The 16,011-nt window shown below is 51.2% G+C and overlaps 5 protein-coding genes across 5 annotated transcripts; all 5 read left to right on the top strand.

Annotated features, from left to right (window-relative positions):
• Positions 1–27: 27 nt before the first annotated feature.
• Positions 28–468, top strand: Aspvir_007892 (ACT domain-containing protein; the record flags this gene model as incomplete). Its single annotated transcript, XM_043271069.1, has 1 exon — positions 28–468. The coding sequence occupies one exon, from the start codon at positions 28–30 to the stop codon at positions 466–468; it is 441 nt and encodes a 146-aa protein (XP_043127004.1).
• A 399-nt stretch (positions 469–867) lies between these two features.
• Aspvir_007891 (ATP-binding protein) lies at positions 868–2,854 on the top strand (the record flags this gene model as incomplete). Its single annotated transcript, XM_043271068.1, is given in 3 exon segments — positions 868–1,980; positions 1,998–2,468; positions 2,522–2,854. 3 exon segments carry the CDS (start codon positions 868–870, stop codon positions 2,852–2,854), a joined length of 1,917 nt encoding a protein of 638 aa, XP_043127003.1.
• A 489-nt stretch (positions 2,855–3,343) lies between these two features.
• Positions 3,344–9,130, top strand: Aspvir_007890 (Rieske [2Fe-2S] domain protein; the record flags this gene model as incomplete). Its single annotated transcript, XM_043271067.1, has 6 exons — positions 3,344–4,367; positions 4,425–4,536; positions 4,615–6,478; positions 6,825–7,085; positions 7,150–7,187; positions 7,744–9,130. 6 exons carry the CDS (start codon positions 3,344–3,346, stop codon positions 9,128–9,130), a joined length of 4,686 nt encoding a protein of 1,561 aa, XP_043127002.1.
• Positions 9,131–11,260: 2,130 nt separating this feature from the next.
• Positions 11,261–13,195, top strand: Aspvir_007889 (sugar porter family MFS transporter; the record flags this gene model as incomplete). Its single annotated transcript, XM_043271066.1, has 5 exons — positions 11,261–11,683; positions 11,740–11,854; positions 11,910–12,341; positions 12,397–12,750; positions 12,801–13,195. The coding sequence occupies 5 exons, from the start codon at positions 11,261–11,263 to the stop codon at positions 13,193–13,195; spliced, it is 1,719 nt and encodes a 572-aa protein (XP_043127001.1).
• A 947-nt stretch (positions 13,196–14,142) lies between these two features.
• Positions 14,143–15,864, top strand: Aspvir_007888 (putative tannase; the record flags this gene model as incomplete). The annotated part of the gene is made up of 1 exon (XM_043271065.1): positions 14,143–15,864. One exon carries the CDS (start codon positions 14,143–14,145, stop codon positions 15,862–15,864), a length of 1,722 nt encoding a protein of 573 aa, XP_043127000.1.
• Between the last annotated feature and the right edge of the window lie 147 nt (positions 15,865–16,011).

The raw sequence follows: 16,011 nt of genomic DNA, 5'->3' as shown, positions 1-16,011 counted from the left end.
TCTCAATCGGAAAATCCCAAATTGACCATGTCTTCGCCAAGCAAAGGAGAAAACAACATTCCCATCCTCCTGGCTTCGATGCGACCTACTGTACACCTGGAGACGTTTGTCTTTCTCACCACAACGCAGCGAATCGAAAATCTCCCCCTTCAATCTCTGAAACCAGAAATGCTATTTCAAGAAGACGAGGGCTTGAGCATCATCACCACTAAAGATCTGGCCGAGTCACATGGGTTGCACGACTATATGTTTCCCTGCAAGAAGATCTCATTGGCCGTGCATTCCAGCCTGGAGGCCGTGGGACTAATTGCTGCCATCTCGTCGGAGCTCGCTAGTCATGGAATCAGTACCAATGTGGTCAGTGGGTATTTCCACGATCACATCTTTGTGCCTCTAGGAATGGAGGATGCTGCGTTGCAAGTGCTGCAGGACATGATGAAGGCAGCAGAGTCAACAATTGAGAAATAACCATGTCTACTACATGATTTGTCAATCTGATTCAATGAGCTGATATCATAACCTTCATCGTGAGGATCAATTGGGTCCCCGCACATTGAATGATTGGTGATGGTGACGAGGCTGAAAGGCGTCGATCTAGAGCCGCGGCTGAAATCAGGCAGAAGAGAGGGAGTGACTCACAAGGCCGTCGAGCGAACACGTCAACCAGTGAATGACAGGGATGCACTGTGTACTGGAACCCGTCCGAATCATGCTGAGACTGACGAGGCTGATTTCCTACAAGGCACATTCACTGGTTTCCGACTAGGGACCGCTGCCTGGTAGCCGTCACTTAAGCATAAGAGTGGCCACTTCCCTCCTCCGGGGTCACCGACTGGAGAAACATCTATCTCTACCTTAGGCTTCACTATGCGTTACTCACGTCGTTCTCGACGCGTTCCTTCCGAAGACAGTGAGTCGGAGGAAATGGAGGTCATCAACGACAACACCATTGCCCCCAGCAAGAAAGATACAGAGGATAATGCAGATGATGAGGCCGAGGCTGTCAAGTATGCTCCTCCAGGGACGATCTGCGAGGTTCACAACCTCTACCAGTCCAAGCGCGATGACAATGGTCGCACTTCATGGACAAAGAAGAAGCCCGATGATCTTCCCAGCGCAGATGAGAACTCTGAGTCGGCTCAGTATGCTCTCATTGTCCGCCATGTCAAGTGCTACGATGGTCGCAAACCTCTCCAAATCCACTCCATTGTTGTGCAGAGCGAGTGTCTGAAAAAGGTCCTCGGAAAAGTACTCGATGGCTATCCAGGGGTAACCATGACCTTGGAGCGAGTGGAATTCCGCAGTCCTTTCAAGCCTTTCGTTCATCGATGGGAGCGATTCGCCAGTGCGCGTGACCAGGAGCTAGACTCGGTGACCAAATCGCACGTAGAACTTCTCTACACTATCCTCGAAGAGGAGCTACGGGATACGATTGCCCGTAAAAATGACCTTGTGCTCAACGGCGTCGTCACCCATGATCTTCTCTGGACCATCTTCGAGCCGGAGGGTGAGATCTTCAGTATGGTCGGCGGTCGCCCCCGAGCCTTTCGGTTCAAGTCCGGCGAGACCAACTGTCGGACCGGTGCATTCGATCTCGAAGCTAAATACATTGATTTCGACGGTGATGACTTTGGATTCCGCGACAAGGACTTTGAAGTGCCGCCGTTTGGTGGCACCATGCCCATCACGGCTCTTCCGGTGTTTCCCCTAAGACATCACAGTGACCAGATTTCCGTTCGCGACGCCTTGGTCGCACGTGGAGCGGTCTGGGAGCAATACAAGGGGTATTATTTCAAGTATTACGAAGGCCTGGCCGTGGGTCGGTTCATGAGAAGGGAATTCAAGTTCAACATCAAAAGCCGCATCATCATCGACGCTGAGGCGTTCAACACCTTCAACCCAGACGAGTCCGTCTCAGTGTATCCTACCTGTGGAAAGGAACTCACAGATGACCAGCGACTGCTGGCCCTCCCAATTTGCGTGGATATTCGCTCAAGGAGAAACGGTGGCTGGAGTTCAATCTCGACAGTGTCAAAGAGATCGTGTGGGATTCGCAGGCCTTCAATTCCCTGGTACTGCCGCAGGGTCAACAGGATCTCAAGACGCTGATTCTGGCCTTTGCCAATGCGCAGTCAAAACAAGCGGATTCGTTTGATGACGTGGTCCAGGGCAAAGGACGAGGAATCATCATGCAGCTGAGCGGGCCGCCAGGAGTGGGTAAGACGCTCACTGCGGAGAGCGTTGCCGAAGTGATGAAGGTGCCGCTGTATGTGATGAGCGCGGGAGATCTGGGGACGTCGGCCTCGAGCGTAGAGGAGGCGTTGAAAGATATCCTGCGGATGATTCCCAAGTGGGGTGCGGTCCTTCTGCTCGACGAAGCCGATGTGTTCATGGAAGCTCGCAACTCAACGGACTTGTGGAGGAATGAGTTGGTGTCGATCTTTCTACGTATGCTAGAGTATTACGAGGTGAGATTTTTTGTTTCGTTATCAATACCAATACGTTGACACTTATCATCCAGGGCATCCTCTTCCTGACTACCAACCGCGCTGGAAACATTGACCCAGCTTTTGAATCTCGAATTCACGTCTCCATCGTCTACCCCGATTTGGACATTAATTCCCGACGCCATATCTGGCAGCAGTTCCTGACTCGCACCGCAGGAACCGAGGAATTCTCCGATGACCAGCTCGAGACTTTGGCAGGAGTATCGTTGAATGGCCGACAGATCAAGAACGTGCTCAAGACAGCTCATTTGCTGGCATGGTCGCAGGAGAAGCCACTTGCTTACGAGCATTTACAAACAGTACTCAAGCTTAGAGATGCTACTTCGCCGGTTGCAAATGGGGTTTGAGGGGAGATCATCCAAAGGCAGACATAGCATATTTGAATATCCATTTGAACTCTCGCAAGACAGTAAATCAACTCCTCCTCGTAGGCTGCTGTGTGTGTAGGTCTGCCTAAAGTACGGCTGCCAACCCCACCTTGCTGGCTGTCGGGTATACACATACATACACATTTCGCAGGCTGCATCAGCAAGGATAAAATCTCTTTCTTGTCACAATCTATTGAACACCTTACTGTGACGTGCCAGCCTTCTCTTCTGATGTTTTGAGGCTGAGCGCTCAACCTGTGGTGGCTGTGCATGCATGGTTAGCCTGATGCACATTCGACCTCTCAGCTCTTCTTCCTACCAAGTCCAAATACGGCTCCCCTGAAAATTCTTGCGAGAATCGCCTTTTACCAGACACCTTTCTACCATCCAGCAGCATCTACCCATACCGTGTTTACCCGCCGAGTAAAGTCGTCCCTGTCATCATAACCTGATGGACATATTGCTGAGATGGATGGGAGAAGTGTTTGGTATGAAGAGGATACTGAGACAAGCTTGTATCACCCTCCAAAGCGACAAAAGACTGTCCACCTTGACAGTTCATCCACCCCACGGCACGAAGATTATACCATCGCCTGGGTCTGCGCGCTGCACATAGAGATGGCAGCAGCTCGGGCCATGCTGGATGAGGTCCACGAATCCCTACCCAGGCATGCAGAGGACAGCAACACCTATGTACTGGGAAGCATCAAGCAGCACAATGTTGTCATTGCGTGCTTGCCAGCAGCCCAGTGTGGAACGAACAACGCGGCGAATGTCATGACCAATATAAAGCGAACCTTCTCCGCTATCCGCGCGGGCTTGCTGGTCGGGATTGGTGGCGGCGTGCTGAGCAAGGGTGATGTGCGCTTAGGTGACGTTGTCGTTGGAACAAGGGTGATGCAGTATGATCTTGGGAAAGTCGTTGGAAATGGACAGCTCCGACGAACAGCAATCCCTAGGATTCCTCCCCATTTGCTTGGGACAGCTGTATCTGCCCTCCGTTCGAAACATGAGCTGAACCCCAGTCGGGTCCCATCCATCCTACGGCTGAAGCTGGAAGGACACCCTGAATACGGTCGCCCAAGCTCCCCGGATCGACTTTTCCACGCGACGTATGAGCATGAATCCACAACGGCCAGCTGTGATGGGTGTGACCAGTTGAAGCTGGTTCCACGAAGCAGACGGATGTCGGACAATATCATGATTCATTACGGCGCGATCGCCTCAGGGAACCAAGTCATGAGAAGCGGCACTACCCGGGACAACATTGCTCGAGAATTAGATGTCATATGTTTTGAAATGGAGGCTGCTGGACTGATGGACATTCTCCCTTGTCTCCCAATTCGGGGAATATGCGATTACTCAGATTCTCACAAGAGCAAGGAATGGCAGAGGTATGCTGCAGCAACCGCGGCCGCATACGCCAGGGAATTACTCGAGGAGCTACCCGTGGCCAAAGCGCATGCAAAATTTACCTGCATGCCCAATACTCGTAAGTTAGCTTAGGAGAACTGGGAAGAGTCATTGCCCGCTCACACCTGACGTGCAGATCAATGTTCATTGCAAGAACACCGTTGGCGCTTGCTGGATTGCCTTAGGTTCGCGCAAATGGATGCTCGGAAATCAACTGTCAGAACCGCCCTCGCCAAAACATGTCGATGGTTTCTCAGCCACCCTGACTACTAAGCATGGATTAATCCTGAAAAACTAACGCAACATCATGGCTTTTTGTGGATCAGTGGCAAGCCTGGCGCGGGCAAGTCGACCATCATGAAGTTCACATACTCAAGTATGAAGAGCAAATCCCGCAACAAGGATGTTATCACTGCTTCCTTTTTCTTCAACGCTCGAGGCGAATATCTGGAAAAGTCAATCTCAGGGATGTACCAATCATTGCTGCTCCAGCTGCTTGAAGGGTACCCTGATCTCCAGGCGGTTTTAGATGACCCTGACATTAATTCTCAGAATCAGAATGGATGCCCTTCCTTGGACGTTCTTAAGGGCCTCTTTCGCAGCGCAGTTTCCACCCTCGGTCAACGTTCCTTTATGTGCTTCATCGATGCTCTCGATGAGTGTGGCGAACAACAAGTTGTGGACATGGTCCAATACTTTGAAGAGCTGGCAGAACAATGCACGAATATAGGCGTCCTACTCCGGATCTGTTTCTCCAGTCGACATTATCCCTACATAGTTATTCGACGGGGAGTCCGACTTACACTGGAGGACCAGTCAGGTCATGGCAACGACTTGGCAACCTTCGTCGCAAGCCGCCTCCAAATCAAAGATCCTGTACTTCTCGAAGACCTGCAAAGTCAACTTCTCAGGAAAGCTGCGGGTGTTTTCATGTGGGTAGTCCTAGTCGTCGATATCCTGAACAAGGAATATCGGCATAATGGACTGGCTTTGAGAAACAGACTCGCGGAACTACCTAGCGATTTAAGCGAGCTGTTCAAGGACATCCTGAGACGCGATAAGGAGAATATGGTGGGTCTCCGTCTTTGCATCCTTTGGATTCTACTTGCAAAACGGCCTTTGCAACCGCAGGAGTTCTACCATGCTCTCTGGTCTGGTTTGGCACTAGAAGATCAGGCTGATGAGCAAATCCCTGATGTCGGCGTCCCAGGTGCCTCAGGCAGCCTTAGCAGACTCAACAGATGTGTTATCAGCAACTCAAAAGGTCTTGCTGAGGTCACAAAATCTAAGCAACCAACGGTTCAATTCATCCATGAATCCGTCCGAGACTTCCTCGTCAAAGAAAGGGGTCTACATGAATTGTGGCCTGACCTTGGATTTGACTGGGAGAGCTCAAGCCATGAGACACTCAAAAAATGTTGCGACTCATACTTGAATCATACCTCAGTGCGTGTGTCTGTTAGTAAGGTGCTGTCACACAGACATGACCTGCAATCAGGCATGTTAAATGAGTACCCGTTTTTGGAGTATGCCAGTCAGCATGTTCTCTATCACGCCAACGCTGCGGCCGGAGCAGTTCCTCAAGACGAGTTCTTATCTTCTTTTTCCATGTCCCACTGGATCAGTGTCAACAATATTTTTGAAAAGTTCAAGGTTCGTGGATACAGCTCAAATGCGAGTCTCTTCTATATCCTCGCGGACAAAGGATTCCCGGAGCTCATCCGCACAAGACTCAAAAAGGATCCGCATATTCATGTTTCTGGAGAGAGATACGGATATCCGCTGTTTGCTGCTTTGGCCAACGGTGACAAAGACGTTGTTGCTACTGTTCTAGAATCGCCGTCAAGTGCGTGCAGTGAAGTTGATACCGATGGCCTGAACTACAGGAAAGACTTGAAACAATACGCAAAACGAACACCACTATCCTGGGCTGCGCAGGAAGGTCGAATAAGCATTGTCAAGCTGCTTCTCCAGACGGAGACGACCGTTGATGGCATGGATGCGAAGTGCAGAACACCACTCTCACGGGCCTCGGAGAACGGGCATGAGGCAGTGGCTGAGCTGCTTATTAGCAAGGGAGCAGATGTCAATGCCAAGGATAATAAAGGATGGACCCCACTCTTCCATGCCTCAGAGAAGGGCCATGAGCTGGTAGCTAAGCTACTTATTGACAAGGGTGCAGATATCAATGTCCGTGATAATTATAGACGGACTGCACTGTCACATGCTTTATCACGTGGCCATAAGGAAATAATAAAGCTGCTTATTAATAGTGGTGCACAAGTTAATGCCAGCTATCATGATGGATCTGCCTGGGATGCTTTCTTTAACAGCTGAATGAGAGGCGCATTTGTTGGTGACATCCTTGAATGTCCTGGAGATTTTCCATTGTAGTAACGGCATGTTGAGTATTTCTTCGCTGGCCATCTGTTCCAGTGCATCAAGATCCTGGTTTAGGAATTCAAGTCTGTGTTGGAGCTCACAGACAGCTCTTTTAGTACATTTAAAGAGGGATCTTGGTGAGTCACTTTTCTAGGAAATGGCAGATGGCAGCGCTCATCGGCTCCAGATCAAGGTCAAGTCCGACAGCCGTCCGGTGTCGTATACGGAAGACGGTCTCATATTTGAGGAAGGGACTCATCTCCCGGTCGATGTAGTTGTCTATGCCACCGGATTTACAGGGAACTTCCGGGACTCGGTGCAAGAATACTTTGGCGAGGAGATCCACACGCAGGTGGAGGATGATTGGGGCATTAACCAGGACGGCGATGTCAAGGGCGCTATGTACCTACTGGATGTATGTTTCTGGAAAGTGACTGCGCTGCGTCTTGTCAACTGGAACTGACGTCTGTGAACTATAGATCCGGGTCTATGGTATGTGGGAGGAGGGATGGGCCAAGTTCGGTATTTTGCTCGTTATGTGGCGCTGCAAATTCTGGCGCACCTTTTGGGCTACCCCTTGCCAGTGTACTCTGAGACACCAATTGTTGAGGGAGCTTGACTTGACAGCAGAATGTAATGGCTTTGACCAAGTCTTGGTGATGGACTTAACCAGAATGACAACCGAGATATATATTGGACTTGCAAGTAGGACAAAAGGCGAAAGTACTCTGTACAGCCTTTAGAGTCTCTTCGTCTTTGTTTGCTCTTTTCTTTATATTCATTGAGATACTTTGTATATTTGGCAGAATCAAACGCCGTCCCATATAAGTTGACTCAAGGAGTCCCCTCTTATGCTCTCTACTGTTGTAGATGCCTAAGAGGGGCGAATATTATTGAAACCTGAGGCATAAATCAGGCAACAGTGACGCTAGACCATTCTGGACAATGTTCCAAAAAAATGTTCGACCCACCAATCAGAGCTTAGTAAACCACGTGACTTCAGAGATTGTCTTGTTTCCCGGTCGCCAAATCGCGATGAGTGGGTAGCTTGATCTTGAAAAATTGATCTACAGTCTGGCGACAACTGGAAAGGAGGCGAGAAAGATGAAGGCTATTCAGCTCGGCCAGCTGTCCGATTTCAAGCAATCGCGCTATGTAATTCATCTCTCCGACGGCAAGCGTCTGGTGTTGTTCCGCTTGCCGACTATCGAGTCTTCCAAAGGCAGCAGCCCGGCGGCAAATGAAACGGAGGATGGCTGGTGCTATTATGCCATGGAGGCCGAATGTCCTCATGCTGGAGGGCCTATGGAAGACTCCCACGTCGATATTGAGGATTCCGCCTACATTGCCTCGTGTCCGTGGCATGCGTACGACTTTAATGTCGAGACGGGGGAGTCGAGTGTGGGCATCAAAGCATGCACTTTTCCTGTGAAGTTTGGTGATGGTCAGGTCACTGTGCAGTATCCGGGCGATGGTTCTCTGGTGCGACTCGACCCCGTCAGCGAGAAGATCAAGCTCAAGAAAGGCTCTGCCTCGGATCGTCCAACCGTACAGCCCCTGTCGCAACAGACGACACCGGCCAAGTACCTTGATGAGGATGCCACATTATGTGACTGGGCCGCTCATATCCTGAATACCTCAAATCACGAACACAAGATCGAACTGACTGCTCACTTGTACGCTACATTCACCGAAAGAGAGAAGACCGCTTCGCCGATGCCGATTGGCAGTGGCTCGGTCACGCCTCCTGATCAACCACCACGTGACGGGTTGTTGACTGTGGAACCTCGATCGATGCCCCGCGCGGGAAAAGGTGGAACGCTGAAAAGCCGCATTGCGATGCTGCATGCGCTGGCCAACATCGAACTCTGGGCGATCGATCTCGCCGTCGACATCTGTATCCGGTTCGCAGCCTTTCAAACGCAGCCGCAAGCGGGAGACACTCCCCGGGGCCTCCCTCGAACGTATTTCCACGATTGGCTGAAGGTGGCCAACGATGAAGCTAAGCATTTCTCCCTCCTTCGCACACGAATGGAAGAGATGGGCTCCTACTTTGGTGCATTGCCCGTGCATCATGGTCTGTGGGATTCCGCAACGGCCACAGCTCATGATCTGCGAGCCCGGATTTCCGTCATTGCACTGGTACATGAGGCTCGCGGCCTCGACGTCAATCCCATGACAATCGACAAGTTTCGTCGGGTGGGGGACACCGAAAGTGTTGAGGCGCTTGAGATTATTCACAACGACGAGATCACCCATGTAACGACGGGGCATCGCTGGTTGACCTGGATCTGTCAGCAAGAAGGCACGGACCCAATCCACGTCTTCCGCACTAATGCACAGAAGCATTTTCGAGGGGCCTTGAAGGAACCATTCAACCATGAGGCGAGGACGCAGGCCGGCCTGAATCGGCAATACTATGAGAATTTGATGGGACAAAGTGACATTGCTGTCAACTGAGAGGACGATAGATCCTCTGCTTTAGGTTTTGTTATGCATTATCGTCCCGGCTGCGTACATCCTGGTCTATCTGAGCCGCACCGCGCCGGGGAATTATACGGAATCGAACGAGTCATACACAGTCTGACTGATGAATGAGTAACTGTTCCTCAAACATTAAGGGGCTAGGTTCTGTCCTTCAGATTTTGATGATGAAGTTCAAAGTCAAGCATCCCCACGCACTGTCCATAAAAGGGCCCTGCCGACATCATTTGCTTCGTTCACTCATTCCCGGGTTGAATGAGGATTGGCGGCATTGATCCATATTGTCTTGATCTCAAAATGGGGCGGAGGACCGTGCGGGGGAAAGTAAGGAGTAAGCTGTTTAGGATGGGGGCCTACTATGCCATTAGGACCGGTATAATACCATGCAAGATAGCCAAATCGGAGCACCCTGGAGCAGGATACAAGCGCAAAGATTGGGTCTGGTATCATATGTGTCTCACATGGCATGCACGTTATGCAGAACATTGCCAAAATTATGCCGTTGATGAGACTAATGTTCTGCGGAGAACCGTGACTCGGCCTATTTCTTTATTTCTTACTTCTCAAGAGGAGAAACGGGGGTCTGTGGATGTCTGTCAAGAGAGGATACCCAAAGGATACCCAATCATCGAAATGGTCAGATGTCCAAGCGGTCGCTTACAGGAACAAGTGCGGAGCTAACGTTGAATGAACCCGCGTCCCCGACTCATCCTGTCATGATTTCAATTATCGAGTCGGTCGGCTATCGCCAAGCTGGTCTAGAGGTGGAAAGGCGCTGGGCAGGAAGCTTAGTACCTTAGTCTATCTAGTTATTCTCGGATGCATCGGGATCTCCGGGGTGTTCTCTTCTTCATATCACTTCCCAGAGCTGTCATCCACAACAAAGAGTAGCTCTGGGATAATGGTCCTGAATCGGCAGAATCCGTTTTTCTGTAGAGAATAGAATGTCAATCTTGTTCCCTCATGAGTAAGATATTCTCCAAGTGATGGTTGTAGTTGTACTGATTCCCACAGTCTCTTCTTTTCCGGGGGCTCCAACTTCTGATTATTATTATCGTCGACCATACCAAGTCAGAATTAGTCAAGTCAGCCCATGATTCAGTGTATTAGACCTTTCCCCGCACGTCTCCCGATGGAGAATATGATAATACATTCATCGATTGGCAAAGTCAGAGAAGTCGTAAGCTCCAAGCCACCTGCCACTAAAAACGCTTGGTTCCAGCTGCCACGGTCTAGATAGTACGTATTCTCTATTTATTCCCCATCACAATTTTCTGTAGGACATACTCTGTGTGCTGCCTCTATCCAGTAAATGTCTGCAAGGCCAGAACGGTAGGACCACCTCACTTTCGAGCATCTCACCCAAGGTCTACTGTTCTCTATCCGCATAATTCATGTTCTCGGCAGCTCCCATCAATTGTAAGACACTAGCAAGCGCCATCTGAAGCCACTCAAGCCGCAATGGGAGGCCTAAAAATGCCTGCTCCAGACGAGTCAGACAAGCTAATTTAGTGCTGACCATATCCGAGTCGAAGTAACTAAATAGTGGATAGTGCTACTTCTCGTCAACCGTCTACCAGGTCGTTGTCTTACCAAGATACCACTGTGACCTTGGATGCCAGCCAGATGATGCCATTCCCAATCCAGTTCACTAGCCCCCGCTGCCATGAATTCATCGCAAGACCTTGGTCCGGACATAGAAGGCACATGGTATCCGCTGCTCCCTTGACTCGGCATAGCTAGTGCCACCATAAAACTAGTCATGAACGTCGAACAGGCGCGTCATCTCGATCTCCGATGGACATTACTGGACTTCCAAAGCCGATGATACTCCGACCCCAGGGTAACAATGCAACCCCAAAGCGGAATGCTACTGTCTCCCTCTGTAGCGTGTGCTACTACGGGGAACTAGTCATTTTATTTTGCAAGACCCAGGCCACCCGACTCCCGATGGATCCCCGCGTGCCGAGATATCACCCCAGATGGGGTCGAGAGAAGTAACTGACTTATTAATACCTGACTGCCCTCGTTCTCATGACCGCCACATCCTGCGTCGAGTCTCGTTTACGTCTTTGATTTCCGCGCTGCATAGAGATTCGCATCAAGATGGCTGTCAGTCAATCAGTCGTTGGCCGCGCCAACGCGGAAAAGCCGCATGGCCTAGTGGGTATGCTGAAGAACCCGTACGTCTTCATGACCTGTGCCTTTGCCTCGCTGGGTTGTATCATGTACGGGTACGATCAGGGAGTCATGAGTCCCGTGCTGGTGATGGAGAACTTTGCGAATCATTTCCCCTACCTGATGGGCTCAACCATCCAGGGCTGGCTGGTTTCTGCTCTCGAATTGGGTGCCTGGGCGGGCGCTCTGTTCAACGGATACCTGGCAGATCGCATCTCCCGCAAGTACTCGATGATGGTCGCCGTGGTTATTTTCACGCTAGGGTCTGGGTTGCAGGCTGGTGCGCAGACTCCGGCGTACTTCTTTGCTGGTCGTATCATCGGTGGTGTGGGGATTGGCATGTTCAGTCATGTACGCTTGTTTCTTCTCAGTAACGCCGTATACTCGCTCACTGTGTGGCCATCTAGGTTATTCCCCTCTATCAAGCCGAGATTGCCCCTCCCGAACTGAGAGGATCGCTCGTATCGCTGCAGCAACTCTCCATCACTATCGGAACCTCCATTGCTTTCTGGCTAGACTATGGTACGTCTACCCTTCTGTTTCCGTCTCGCTATCACCTCTAACAAGCTACTGGTAGGCATGCAATACGTCGGCGGCACCACCTGCAATCCTGACGGCATTGACAATCCTTACCTGCCCGATGGCACCTACAACGCCGCTCAGAATCACGGACACACCTGTCTCGGCCAAAAGACCATCTCGTGGCGTCTGCCACTAGCTTTGCAGATTATCTTCGCATGGATTCTCTTCTTTGGAATGTTCTTCTTCCCCTTCTCCCCTCGGTGGCTGATGACCAAGCACCGCGAAGAGGAAGCTGTCGTTGCCCTCTCCAAACTGCGTCGACTGAGTCCCGCAGATCCCTTGCTCAAGGCGGAAATTCTCGAAATCAAGGCTGCTGTTCTCTTTGACGAGGAATCCGACCAGGAGGCCATCCGTGTGGGAGGGAGACTGGCTCCGTGGAAGGCGCTTTTCGCTCCCAACATGTTCAAACGTCTTGTTCTCGGCTGCGGTACGTATATATTTCTGCCTTTGTAGTTGCTCTTCCCAATGATCGTCGTCTACAGGAACAATGATCTGCCAGCAATTCACGGGCATCAACGCGGTTCTATACTATGCCCCTCAGATCTTTGCTTCTTTCGGCTTCTCCTCGACCAAGACGACGCTGCTGGCCACCGGAGTGACTGGTATTCTCCAAATCACCTTCACGCTACCGGCTGTCCTCTTTCTGGACAAGTTTGGTCGCAAGACCTTCCTCATCGCCGGTGCAATTGGCATGTTCTGTTGCCACGTGGTTGTCGCGACTGTCGAAGGACTGTACCAGGATGACTGGCTTAAGAACATGGGTCTGGACAAGGCTCAGGGATGGGTTGCCATTGCCTTTATCTGGCTGTTTGCCGTCAATTTTGCCTACTCCTGGGGTGCGTCTTCCTCTTGCCGATATGATTGTTTCAATTACTGACCCGCCTAGGCCCCGTCGCATGGGTTCTCGCGCAGGAGATCTTCCCCAACAGTATGCGTTCTCGGGGCGTGTCCATCGTGGCCTCGACCAACTGGATGTTCAACTTCATCATCGGTCTGACCACGAAGGACATGCTCAAATCGATGAAGTACGGCACATATATCTTCTTTGCTATCTTCAGCGCCCTAGGCGGTCTCTTCATCTGGAGATTTGCTCCTGAGACCAAGGACAAGACTCTGGAAGAGCTTGATGTCTACTTTGGCGGTGCCGAGGATAGCATCGCCGAGTCGGATCGGCTTCGGATGCTGCGTATCAACGAGCGCCTGGGGCTGGCGGGGGTGGAAAGGGTCGAGGATTTGGCGAATGAGAAGATGCCTGTTCATGATGAGGTTAGGGAAATGTAGAGTGAGCTTGGACTCAGTGTGCTTGGCGGAGCTGATGGATACGGTGCATTTCTGTAATTTCCTACAGATGGTTGGGTTTCAGATCGATTAGTCTGTTGTGTGGGACAGTTGCCTTTAATTATTGAATCATCTCAATAACATGAGATATACAGCCCTCCGACTCGTCAATGATATGGTCAGCATGTCTACTGATCCCTTCCTGTGCTTTAAGAAGATTCGGCTCTACTCACAGATCTGTAAGCGTGTCATTCATTGATCTTGCCTGTTGCTCTCTTTCGGCTGTTCATTCAAGATTGCCTGTTGAGGAGCTGTCTGAGGCCGAGTTTCAGCATCCCTGGTCCCCACAAACGCCACAGAAGAAGATATTTAAATGCAACCGTCATGGCCGACGGAGCTGCGACGGATATAGAGCGCTCGCGAATCAGATATGTATATCCTTGACCACCATGCAATTCTTTTCGCTCCACAACATGCAGTCCATCGATACTTCTTAGCAATAGTCATACAGCCGTCAGACACGCGTTCAGGAAGAAGATTTAGCCAGAGAAGAAGTGGTGTTCGGCAGTCAGGGCTGCATGTGGCGATAATCTCCGGCTTAACCTCGGAGTTGTGGGACTGTGGGGTGGGCTGTGGAGAGGCGCTCTTTCATGTCTGACTATGGCAAATCCCCCGAAGCTCGTTTTGGAGCATTGAATGGTATTTGTCTAGAGGAGATGAAGATCATCGTGCTCAGCTGGCTAACTGAGCTACCCCACAAATTAATATCGATGAAGATTCTGGGAGAGCAGTTCAATGATTGCGTCTGACCCCGGACTCGGAGGAAGCGGGGGAAAGGGACGAGAGTACAAGGGTGAATTGTTGCTATAAAGATGAGAAGTATTCCCTCGTCATTCTATCTGTACTCATCCCGAATCATCCTCCTCTGTTGCAAGCATTAAGAACTATCAATGCGTCCCTCTACCTGGGGCCCCTTCGCCGTGGGGCTTACTGCTGTGGCCTATGCAGCGACTCCCTCAACACTCGAGGAGCTCTGCACTGTTTCTTATGTTCAAAATGCGTTGCCCCCCTCAGAGTTTGTTCAGGGCATCACAATTGATTCGGACTCTGTCACGGCCAGCGTGGTGACTAATAGCACGGTCAGCAGCATCGACTACCCTACGGCGACTATCGAATACTGCAATGTTACCCTGGCCTACTCGCACGATGGCATCGACGGCGACCGAGTCCTACTCCAAATCTGGCTACCGGCTCCTAGCACTTTTCAGAACCGGTGGTTGTCTACCGGGGGAGGTGGTTATGCCATCAATTCCGGAACCCGCATGTTGCCGGAAGGTATCATCTACGGCGCGGCCTCTGGACTGACCGACGGTGGCCTTGGGGGCTTCTCGGTCAATGCGGATAAAGTTATGCTGCTTGCCAACGGCACGCTGAACTATGAGGCGTTATACATGTTCGGCTACAAGGCTCATCGGGAACTTAGCTTGATTGGCAAGGCCTTCACGCGCAACGTCTACAGCATGGCCGACAGCCAGAAACTCTACTCCTACTACCACGGATGCTCCGAGGGTGGCCGCGAGGGCTGGAGTCAAGTGCAGCGCTATGGTGACGAATGGGATGGGGCCGTCATTGGGGCCCCAGCGTTTCGCTGGTCGTTCCAGCAGACTCAGCATCTCTTCTCGAATATCGTTGAAAAGACCCTGGACTACTACCCCCCACCCTGCGAGCTGGAGAAGATTGTGAACGAGACTATCGTTGCATGCGATCCCTTGGATGGCAGGAATGATGGTGTAGTGGCCAGAACCGATCTTTGCCTGCTGAAGTATGATCCAAAAGCTGTCATTGGCAAGAAGTACTCCTGCGCCGCTTCTGCCGCCGCACCGGCCCAGAGTGGCACTGTCTCAGCCAAAGCAGTTGAGGTCGCCAAAACCATCATCAACGGACTGCATGACTCTCAGGGCCGTCGTGTGTATTTCTCCTATCAACCCAGCAGCGCCTTTGACGATGCTCGGACGCAGTACAACGCCACCACTGGCAAGTGGGAGCTGTCCATCGACCAACTTGGGGGCGAACACATTGCACTGCTAGTGAACAAGAACGGCACCACTCTGGACAGCCTGGACGGGGTTACCTATGACACGTTGAAAGACTGGATGATCTCGAGCATGCAGGAGTACTACAGCACCCTGCAGACTACCTGGCCTGATCTAACACCTTTCCACCAGGCTGGCGGCAAGGTGATCCACTACCATGGCGACGCTGACTTCAGCATTCCTACTGCTTCGTCGGTCCGCTACTGGGAGTCGGTCCGCAGCATTATGTACGGCAATCTGTCGTACAAAGCTGGTGCCGATGCTCTGAATGAATGGTACCGTTTGTACACCGTGCCCGGTGCCGGCCACTGCTCAACCAACAATGCCATGCCCAATGGTCCATGGCCCCAGACCAATCTGGCTACTATGATCGAATGGGTCGAAAAGGGCGTGACGCCGGTGACTCTGAATGCGACAGTTCTTCAGGGTGAGCATGAAGGCGAGAGCCAGCAGCTCTGCGCGTGGCCCTTGCGCCCTCTCTGGAAGAACAACGGAAAGACCATGGACTGTGTATATGACCAGGCGTCCATCGACAGCTGGCACTATGACTTGGATGGAGTTCCCATGCCTGTATATTAGCGTTCATGAAAGCCATTTGTATATATGAGTACAAGTGGTAGGGTTCCGACGGGATATCAATTGTAATGAGTATTCTATAGTCTACTGTCGTGAAAATTCCGAGAAGTAGTTGTCTAAGCCTGCCACCTCGTCTAGGCTTCCTGTCCA

Source organism: Aspergillus viridinutans, assembly GCF_018404265.1.
Source record: "Aspergillus viridinutans IFM 47045 DNA, scaffold_6, whole genome shotgun sequence".
Classification (NCBI taxonomy): domain Eukaryota; kingdom Fungi; phylum Ascomycota; class Eurotiomycetes; order Eurotiales; family Aspergillaceae; genus Aspergillus; species Aspergillus viridinutans.
The sequence above is the reverse complement of the archived record's forward strand: the minus strand, read 5'-3'. Positions and strand labels throughout refer to the sequence as shown.